Source organism: Narcine bancroftii, chromosome 13 (genome assembly GCF_036971445.1).
Source record: "Narcine bancroftii isolate sNarBan1 chromosome 13, sNarBan1.hap1, whole genome shotgun sequence".
Taxonomy (NCBI): domain Eukaryota; kingdom Metazoa; phylum Chordata; class Chondrichthyes; order Torpediniformes; family Narcinidae; genus Narcine; species Narcine bancroftii.
Genome location: NC_091481.1, coordinates 18,175,508 through 18,186,031, shown reverse-complemented (window position 1 = coordinate 18,186,031; position 10,524 = coordinate 18,175,508). Strand labels below are relative to the sequence as shown.

At 35.8% G+C, this 10,524-nt stretch overlaps 1 protein-coding gene and 1 long non-coding RNA gene across 3 annotated transcripts in view; one reads left to right on the top strand and one right to left on the bottom strand.

The window, feature by feature from the left end:
• The first annotated feature begins 3,026 nt into the window (after nt 1-3,026).
• Nucleotides 3,027-8,632, top strand: LOC138748508 (uncharacterized). Its single transcript, XR_011348086.1, has 3 exons — nt 3,027-3,814; nt 5,073-5,184; nt 8,199-8,632. It is a non-coding gene; the product is annotated as an uncharacterized lncRNA (long non-coding RNA).
• tubgcp6 (tubulin gamma complex component 6) overlaps nt 4,512-10,524 on the bottom strand; it is a 41,248-nt gene continuing 35,235 nt past the window's right edge. The window contains exons 22-26 of one of the 2 annotated variants that reach the window (XM_069908839.1): nt 9,235-9,429; nt 8,257-8,389; nt 6,542-6,755; nt 5,738-5,937; nt 4,512-4,906 (exon numbers count right to left, since the gene is read on the bottom strand). In XM_069908839.1, the coding sequence (XP_069764940.1) occupies nt 4,815-4,906; nt 5,738-5,937; nt 6,542-6,755; nt 8,257-8,389; nt 9,235-9,429 (834 nt within the window). In that variant the 3' untranslated portion in view covers nt 4,512-4,814. Of the gene's footprint in view, nt 4,907-5,737; nt 5,938-6,541; nt 6,756-8,256; nt 8,390-9,234; nt 9,430-9,735; nt 9,825-10,524 lie in introns of those variants that run through there. The other variant, XM_069908840.1, reaches the window with a different exon arrangement.

Here is a 10,524-nt window from a genome sequence, read left to right as displayed (position 1 = left end):
GAGGATCTCACTCTCGTGATGCAAGAAGCATGGCAAGATGAATGTGGAGTCAAAGGTGATCTCCTGAAAACATCCAAAATTCTTTTGGCGTATGATAGGTTACAGAGATTTCCTCTGTATGGGATGTCTAGAACAAGGGGTCGTGGTCTCAAAATAAGTGCTCAGCCATTTAGGACCGAAAGAGGAAATTTCAGTGTTCAGAGGCTGGTGAATCTTTGGAATTAAGGTAAGCAACAAAAAAAATCCTTAGCGTCAACCAAGAGGACTGTGGGGTCTCAGTTGCTGAGAATATTCAGTACAAATTGATAAGATTTATGATTTTAAGCGAGTTAAAGGTTATGGTATTGGTGCAGGAAAATCTGGCTCAACAAAACATCCACCCCAATTTTATTCATTAGCGCAGATGAAAGGAACTCCTACAGTTATTTTTACACTGAATTGATTTTAATTTTTTCTTTTCCATGCAGTTGTAACTTTGAAGTTCAGCATAAAACAAACCAGGATACATTAAATACTGTATATCCAACTTTTTTTTTAAATTTTTTATTTTTCTCACCATAAATCACAATAGCCATGATATACACTTTTTCTTTTTCACACATTTACAGTGACTTTTTCTCCCCCCCCCTCCTCCCAAGCCACCCCCCCCCCTCGCCAAACGCAGAAAGGTTCGCTCCTGGACGCTTGTATTTTTCTGCAGATGGTGAAAACACGATCATTTCCTTGGTATCAATAATAATGGCTTCAGTCCATCAGCCAGAGAGAAGGCAGTGAAGTATGGAGACTATTGTGCAACATCTTTGGGTTTTCGCTTCATTTTACTTTCAGTACAAGTAAGAATTTTTTTTAAATCTTGATTTTAATAGCGTATACAAGCAAAAAAAGGTACAATTCAAAAGATAGTATGAACAGTTACACAAACTACGACATTCCATATATCACTAACATATTTAAATTGTAAATCATATCTAAATAATATGTACTTTTTTTTAGAAGAAAAATCGAATCAAAAAATAGTAAAGGAGAAAACTCAAACCAGATGCTCTTGTATTAAAAAGAAAAATGAATTTTTTAAAAAAATTAAAGAATGTGGAAAAGAAACAAGTCAGACAATTTAATTGCATTAGAGTAAAATTATAAAGTAAGATAGTGAGTCATGAAAGACCCCCCCCCCCCCCCCCATAACTTCTGGAATCTTGTATCTGAATTATTAATTGAATAACAAGTCTTTTCCATATTCAAACCGGACATGTCAAACCACAAGTAAGAAATTTATAAGCATTTCTTTAGAAATCTAGGCAGAAATATACAGCAAATTATCAAAATTTATGGGGAGCAATGAATAACATTCATTGTTGCATAAGTTGCAATTTAAATGGGAAATTGTTATATAATGTTCCTCAAAAGTCTGGATGCAGTATCTTGAAAGATTATAATGTGTTAATTCATTCGGATGGCTAAGTGGACGAATAAGTTATGCAGTATGGCGGATCTGGGCTGCGTTCGTACATCAGCGTGCCAGCGGTGACCTTTAACTAGTTTGTCAAGAGTTCAATGAAGAGAATATGACGTAGATAGTTACCGCACCACCCAGTTGAACTTACTTCCTGCACCCACCTGTTCTAAATAATAGGCCTGTGCATTCCATAACCCCCTAAAAATCTGGGTATTAATTTGTAGTGTTTGATGCAAGTCAAGGTTGTTTTCAAATAACATGAACTAAGGGGGTTTGATGAGCTAAATTGTGGGGGGAGAAAAAAAATGATTTCTCAGTTTGAGTTGGTCACTAATAATCATGACCAAACTAATTAAATCCACCAGTTTTATCTTGAAAGTTGGTACTTTGAAACTGTAACAGAATCAGCATCGATATAGTTTTTTTTAATGGTGAGTGAAAAACAACTGACTGGGTTCTAGAGACTTCACTTTGTACAATTCGATGATTTGACTTAACTGACCTTAGGTTAAACATGTGATAGTTATCAGAACCCCAGGACTTTGGGAAATTCATATTCTGTGAAAATTCTTGTGCACAGTTGGAAGATGTGGGGAAAGCTATTTGCTTACTCAAAGATGATGAATGCTGTAATCATATTTTCTTAACTTTAGGCCTCATTGTGCTATGGAGATTCAGGGTGGTACCTACAGATGTTGAACGTACTGACACAGGACATCTGATGTGACACATTATAAACAGGTAACAGCACCTCACATTATTTCAAGGAAATCTGTTGGGCACTGTGAGAACCTTGACTTGTCATGTTTTTGTCCCTGTATGGGACATTAATTCACACCCAGCTGTAATAAACAAGGCCCCACAGTCATTGAGCCATCTCAATTAATCAAATAAAAACCTCTGTTAATTTCAAAAATTAAGACCCATTTCCATTTGTTATCAGTAACCAGTATGTGATTCGTTCCTTATCCCCATTCTGTAGAAGTGGCAACACCAAGATCAAATTAGTAATGAAAATGGATATGTGAAGCTGACCCATGAGCTCTCAAAGACTGGTTAAAGTTTTAGTTCGAAATTTTCCTCTGACGGGCTGGGATACAGGATGGTGGGCACTGTGCTGTAACACTGGTACAGCACAGGAAGGCACATGTTGGTAACCATATAATTCTGCTGGATGTATCAATCAATTTTTTTAAAACCCTGCTTTACCAGGAGCTGTTGCTTTTTGCATTAGGTATTAGACATACCATCTTGCTATTCACTTCTGAAGCAAGTCGGATATCTCAAATTGCATTGACAAGAACAATATTGAATTGCTGGGTGTGTGACACCATTTCAAAAGTACACCTTGTAAAACTTTTTAAAAGTGAAAGTTCATTTTTTTAATGTCACACTGACAATTTCGCCTGTTTAAAAAAACTTGAATGTTTTTTACTTCAAAGGTAATCTGTACCCATAAACAAATTGTTTTATTAAATAAAAATCTAATCCCAGCGAATAACACTTGTGACTAGGATATTTTTTCAAAAAACTGAAATGTAACATCAATTTGCTAAAAGTATTCTCAATTATTTGAATTAAATTAATCTCCAAGAGAGATTAGCATCAGCTAACCCAACTTTGGTATAGTTTGATCTCAGATACATAACTGAAAGTAATATTTCTCATTTGCTATATTTTTAAAATGTTTCACTGAAACCACCTGGAATTAAAGTTGTTCTCATGCACCATCCCTACAATTTGGAGGACGACTGCACTTATTAAAATAGATTGATAATAATATTGTGTTCTAAAACAAATTCTAGTTATGTTTAGCTACTGGATACTGATTGGTTAGCTTTATTTTAGGTTGTTAGTTTTATTTTAAGTGGCCATATTACTGGACAACTTAGACTTTGCTTCCTGAAAATCACTGTTAATATTTCCTATCACATTCTTTTTTTTTAATCTAACCTCTTTTTGTGATTTCCTGTTTTAAGTCTACTAGTGTATTGCCCAAAAAGCAAGCCGTTTTGATCAGTCCAAGCGTGCCTGGGTGTGCACTCAGTGCAAGTACTACGCAAATGTCGTCTGAGGCCTGAATGCTTAGTCAGGATATAAAAGCAGCTCCAGATGCTGTGCGATACATTGAATATGTTAATACACTTGCTTCAAACTTACAAATCCACGAAGTGCAGCATGTCATTGAAAATTAATTTTCTACATTCGCACTTGGACATCTTCCCGGCTGATCTTGGTGCAGTCAGTGACGAACACGGTGAAAGGTTTCACCAGGACATTGCAACCATGGAAAAGCAGAATCAGGGCAAATGGAATCCATCAATGCTAGCCGACTATTTTTGACACAAAAGGCATCAGGTACTGAGTCCAAATGAAAAATAACAGCAAAAAAATGTTTTGGTCAGTTGAACTAACACAATGTGTCAGCATCATGTGATCAAAGTTAATTTAATGTTTCTCCAACTTCCTATGCAATACTGCAAATATTTTTTTTTTGTTCAGCTTGAGGTTGTCTATCATAATCCCCAATTTATTTTCAGGAAGCAAACCCTTTGAAAAAAGTTGTCCAGTGTAATCTGATGCGCTTGCTGAGAATAATCGAGATAGCATACAAATGTCAGACGATAGTTATAATTTCTTTTGAAGGGAAATTTCAGATTTTATGGGGGGTGGGGGGAGGAAATACCTTCCTGAATGTAGTTATTCCAATTTTATCAAGATTCCCAAAGCAAATCAGAGTGAATCACCAATGCCTTTGCTGATGGTTGTTTTCCTTTAAAATGTAAAACACTCAGCACTTGATCACGAACTGATCAGGTTCCCTTTGTGTAGAACCAGAAGGTACTTAATCCAGAAATTAGACTCTGTAGATGACTTACAAGGTTCTACAAAGACAGCATTGATGCAAATAGCCTTTGATCCAAGCAAACACTGATTGCCCACTAACTTCTGTAAAACAGCAAAGATTACCAGCACCTTGTTCTGCCTTTGCACATGAGTGTTTTGTCTGATCTTGTAAATTTAAAACTGATAGAAAGAGAGCACTAAATCGTAATAGGATTGTGATAACATTTTTTATTGAAATAAGATCCGGTAAGACAGTTAAAACAAGATCGTTTATAAATATGGTCTATTGGTTAACAAGAATATCATGCTTAATTCCCCCTGTGCACTAAATGACTATTTGCTATGGCATTACAAACCTCTTTATTTGTTTCACTGTAACAGTGTTTACATAGCACATTATACAAATATGTACATGAATAAATACTGAGAAGCATAAGAATTTTTTAAGAACTGAGAAGTGATATTTTAGATATCATTTCAGTAACACACGTGCTGTGTAGAAATGTAAAAATTAAACATCTAGATAATAATTATTGAAGTTAATTCTCAGCAGGAAGTCCTCGAGGTGTGGCTGATATCCCCGATTGACAAGTTTGGTGACCACTAGGAATGAGGGGGGAAAAAATTCAAAGCTCAGAAGAATTGTTAAATCTCCTTGTGAAATCTCACATTTCTAAACTAGGACTGATCAATCAAATGGAGGATAAAATTCTTCTAACACAAAATTATCCTTTTGAAACTTATATTTTCGAACTTGCACCATTTCCAGGACCCCCCCCACCAAACCTGTGATCTCTACCAGAGGACAACAGCATATTGGAGTATAACAATCTACAGATTTTTCTCCCAAGACCGAGTTTCATCTTGCTATTATTTTTAAGGTATTGTGTTTATATCCTCAAACTCCCTCCTAACAACACTTTTTCAGTACCAACACTTAGAAGTGGCTATACCACCTACAGGAAAATTCAAAACAGTAAATAATGTTAGAGCAGTACCATCCCCCCCATCCCCCCCAAAATCCCAATGCAGATTATTCTGTGATTGTACATATCTTACAAACACTAATGATCCCAGAGTATTTTTAATATATATACATACATTACATCGAATGTTAAGTAAAAACTAATTGTTTTGGATTTGTTTGGACGAGTTCATTTCCATATTCAAACCCAATTTTAAAAAAATAAATTGAAATAGAAGTTTTGACATACCGCACGGTCATAGGTCATTTTGGCCCATGCTGCCCATTTACACCCCACAAAGACATTGGACTGGGGTTCAAATCGTGCAGCACAGTACCTGAGCCCAAGTCCCTGGCGCTGTAACAGCGTTGCACTAACCGTGCCACCCCCAATATTTAGGTTTGCATTTCCATACAAGATTACCTCTCAGGTGATTGTAACACATTGTCAATAATTTAAAATGACATACCTTTAAAGAGGAAGTGCGAATAATGTTTGAATGTTTTGTAGGATTGCTGCATCAGGACAAAGTTAGGATGTATTACTATTTGCTTATCAGTATCATACTGCCAAGCCTGTGAGATTAACTGACTGCGGAATTTCAGGATCAGGCTGAAAATATTGTGAATAATATTCATTACTGGTGCAGCTTTCTCAGTCAAGAGCCCTCTGTAATTTAAATTGGACAAAGATTTTCAATGACATAAGTAATATTACAATTTTTTTTTTAAATACAACCTGCATTTTTATTATTCTCAAGTCCAAGTTGTATGCTACCTCGTAGACATTCTAATTCTACAGTTCAAAACTGAAGTATTTTGTTGAAAGGGATAAGGAACTCGCTTTTGCCATTCCTGACAAGCAAACAATCCCCATTTTTTTCCCTCCCTTTAATTACAGAAATTAGAAGTGCGATTATGGCCACATTCTTGAATTTCAGATGGTTTGATATTCCATTGTGACCTCTTGTACCATTATCTCGGAATCATACTCTCAAATTGGATTCCCACTTATTGTAACAAATGCAGATAGTTTCAGATTTTTAAATAAATGTCATATTTCGCTGCATTCACCAGTCAGAGCATCATAATGAGACAAAAGGTTGCAATTTACCAAATGAGTAATAGTGATTGTTTACAGTCAAACACCTGCAAAACAATCTCATCACTTCCCCAACTTTTCTTGGTTTATCATTGCAAACATGCAACCTCATAATGACCTGATATATCAAGCAATATTCTCAATAAGCTGTTTAGCAAAAGCACAGTCTTACCTGAAAATGCCTTTGTTGAGATACTCTGCATGTGTTCTGTGGAGTTCATCTAGATTTCCAACGGAGGAGAGCTTGTGTCCGAATTCGCACCACGTAACGTGCAATATTTGATTTGCAATATAACCTTGAATGACTTTGACAAAATGTTGCATTTCATGTCGATAGAGTTGAAGCTGGTGCAACTGGACTGAATTTGAAGATCGATTAACCACAGCTAAAATAGAAAAATTTCAGTTTTGCAAAATTGAGGGCAATTATAAAACAGAGGTTTGACATCATAATGATAGCAAATGAGATTAGAAGGTCTTAATTAATCTTGATTGTAATTTTAACAGTAAATGTCACTAAATGACTAATCTTCTATTCCAGTTTCTGTTTCCAGTTATTGTATTTGTTACATTATACAAACAGGTTTTGAAGGGTATCTTCACAAGATTGTACTACTTCAAACAGAAGGTTTCACTGTTACCTTCATCTCTGAAATTCAAGTTATGTTTTGTAAAGATCTATGGTTTGTCCAAACTATTGGTTTGCTTACTGGGATTTGGTAATAAGACAAACTCTGTCACTTTCCCAATAGGAACTCATCTAGATTTTCTTTGAAGTCTACAGTATCTCCAAAGCATAAGCATACAAAACCTACAATCAAATTTCCCTTATGCTCTTTGAGATAAGTCTTTCTCTGAACAAGGAGAGGAACATTCATCCAACCATAAGAAACAACCGGCATAGGGGTTTATCATTATTTTTTGATTGCACGTTTCCAGAAGGCTCCAGTTGCTCTCACATCACAGTCCATAAGACAGACATAGGAGCAGAAATAGACTATTCAGCCCATCAAGTCTGCCCCACCATTTAATCATGAGCTGATCGATTTCTTTCTCGGGCCTACTACCTAGCCTTCTCCCCATAACCTTTGATGCCCTGTCTAATCAATCTCTGTCTTAAATACACCCAATGATAACATATTCCACAGATTTACCACCTTCTGACTAAAGAAATTCATCTGCATCTGTTCTTTTTAAAACATTTGTATTTTGATTTGATAGAGAGAAATATTACATAACATATAATGCAATACAGAATATGGATCATGTGATTTATACATTGTCTTAAACACAATGCGCAAATCAAATGGAAATTCCCTTAGGAAAATTGCACCTCGTATTCTAATATTACAACATATTCATTATTGGGTATCTCATTGGACTAATACATCTCTGTTCGAAGTGAACACCCTTCAATCCTGATTAGGTCAGTATGATCATTGACCAACATAAAATGCCCCTGGTTTAAATGGGTGTCAGGCGAATCAGAGAGGGTACTGGTTGATGGTAACTTGGTACGATAAAAATAGATTAGCATAGAGGAATGCTTGATGGTCAGGGCGGGCATGTTGGGCTGAGGGACCTTTTTGTGTTCTGCTAGTTTCTGAGATCCAGGAATCTCTCTGGTCCCCTTCCTACGACTGAGAAATTCAGATTCTACCTCAAAAAAATCAGTTCTTATGACGCAAGTACTTTAGAATCTCAATTTTTACCATGTGTCTGGATTATATATCGAATCTTTGTCTGAATCTAACACTATATATAAATAAATTTTGCTTAAAACCTAACCTGGTCTTTCATTACAGTAAAATATACACTCTTTCCTGCAGTGTTTCAAAGATTGTCGACCACATTCGAGAACCCAAGACTAACCATACATCTTCTCACCTGTACGTTTTAAGTGAAACCAAACATCTTTTAATGTCCAGACCATATGCTTCAGTTGCAGAAGAAAAGAAGAGATCTTGTTGTACTTGTTCACGCAGCTTTCTGTGATCACGATATTGAGAGGCCAGTTCACCTACAAAAAACAGAAAAACTAGTAAAATGCATGGTGTAGGACTGCACCCATGACGTCATTGTGGTGCAACTTTCACTGCTACAGTTCTTTTCCTCTTTGAAATAACCACTTACTGTTGCAAGGATATTAATTTTGACAATTAAACTCTTCTCTAAATAAAGAACAAGCATTATTGAAGAGCGCAAAAATTAAAAATTTGACTGTTTTTATTCAAAGGGCGGACAAACGCAATCACAGTACTTTTCAAATAATATCACTGCTTCTCAATTCGACATTTTGACTTGTACTAAAATGCAATTTCTTTTTGTTCTGAAGTGAAAACACCTGTGAATGTATTCAATATTTATCCATAAAGTTTGGGAATAACAAAAATAACACAGGTGCCAAAATATAATCTCCATCTCAATCCCAATTCCCCATCTTCTCAACACGGTAAACATCACCACAATTTGCAATACATTTCTATCCAATTTCTCCCCCAAAAAACACCAAGCTGACATCCAATCTCAGAACCAGAAACCCTTTTCAATGTGGGGAAAAATGATGACCTGTACGTGCATCAAATTCTGGGGAAACTCCATTTGTCACTGTTGACAAGAATAAACTAAACTCTTCAATTTTTCCAATAATGATAAAACTTGTTTCTAAACTGTGTCTCATCTTGGCAAGAAGTCCCACTCATCTTGAAGCATGTTGCATTGTTCCATGTTATTTGTTTTTTGCCATTATTGCACCCTGGGTTTGTTCGTAACCCATTTTATTGGCAGGGTCAAATTGATCAAATAAAAATGTACTACATATCTTCAAGCAAAATGCAAAACTTGTTAATCTGCAAGAGTTCTGACCTTGTATCTTAGTTCCAGGCAGTTCAAGGCATCGGGTGCATTGGGCTTGAATACTTCTGGCAGATATTTGAGGGCAAAAGTCAAATTAGAGGCCATCTTAGAGTCTCCATGATAACTATATTGCAAAGCTTTGTTCAAGATTGAATTGAGAACTAAAGGATTCAAAAGTTCCCCTGGTGTCTGTCCAGATCCAAGCTATCAAAAAAGAACAATTTCAATACACTTCACAATGGGATTTTTCACTATACAAAAATTAAGTTGCATGCATTTATTAAATAAAATTTAACTATAGGAATCAGTACACTATTGAATGTTTTCAAACGGTGGATAAATACTAAAATTAAACATTTTTTTAAAATGACATCGCAATTGAATCCAGCATAAATATTGAAAGTGTGATGTAATATTAATTTAATTATGCAGGTCTCTAATGTAGTGGATTAGATGCCAGCCTTTCAGTTGTGGGACCGCTTTAAATCCAGTTCATTTGGTTGCCCTCACCATGTGTGGAATGAGATTGGGCAGATGAAATCCAGATGGTGCTGTATTGAATCTTTGATAGGAGGCTGACGAATTGGAAGTACAGGAAACTAATGCAGGAAATGGAAAAAAAATGTCAAGAAAGTGACCAAAAATGCTTTTCCAGGTTTTGGGTGAAGGTAGTGTTATTATGTATTACAGTTCTAATGAACAATCAAACTAATTATACAAAGCTGGACCCTTAGTTATATATAATATATATATGTGTGTGGATCTGCATGTTTTAGTTTGAATTTGGCCAGCAGGCACTATAACAACAACATTATTCAAGTAACCCAAGTTCAGGGTCACAACAGAACAAAGGCCTCCCATGAAAACACAAAGCAAAGACAGGAAAAAAGCCCCCAGGAAGAACAACTACAGAGCCATGGTTAATGCAATCTTCACTTCCAAGTAGAGCCACTTCCAAGCACCCAATAGCCATACCAGATACTGCCCACTAGCATAATGACAGCACTACTAAGGAGCAAATTAAGTCATTTGAACTTGAAGAAACCTATTACAATAATGACCAGCTAGTATTAGTTTTTTCCTCTCTGAAAAGAGGACTCAGTAAATAATAAGGAAGATACAAATCAATAAAGCTGCTTTATTTCCAAGTGCACAACGTGGCAAAAGAACTTGTTTAACTCAAATTAGGACACTACATTTTGTTACTGTAGAGTAACAGAAATAATTCAATTTCCTGAAATTGTTGAGTTTTTTTAATATTGTGAGTGACACCTAGTGAACTTTACACTACAATAGGGA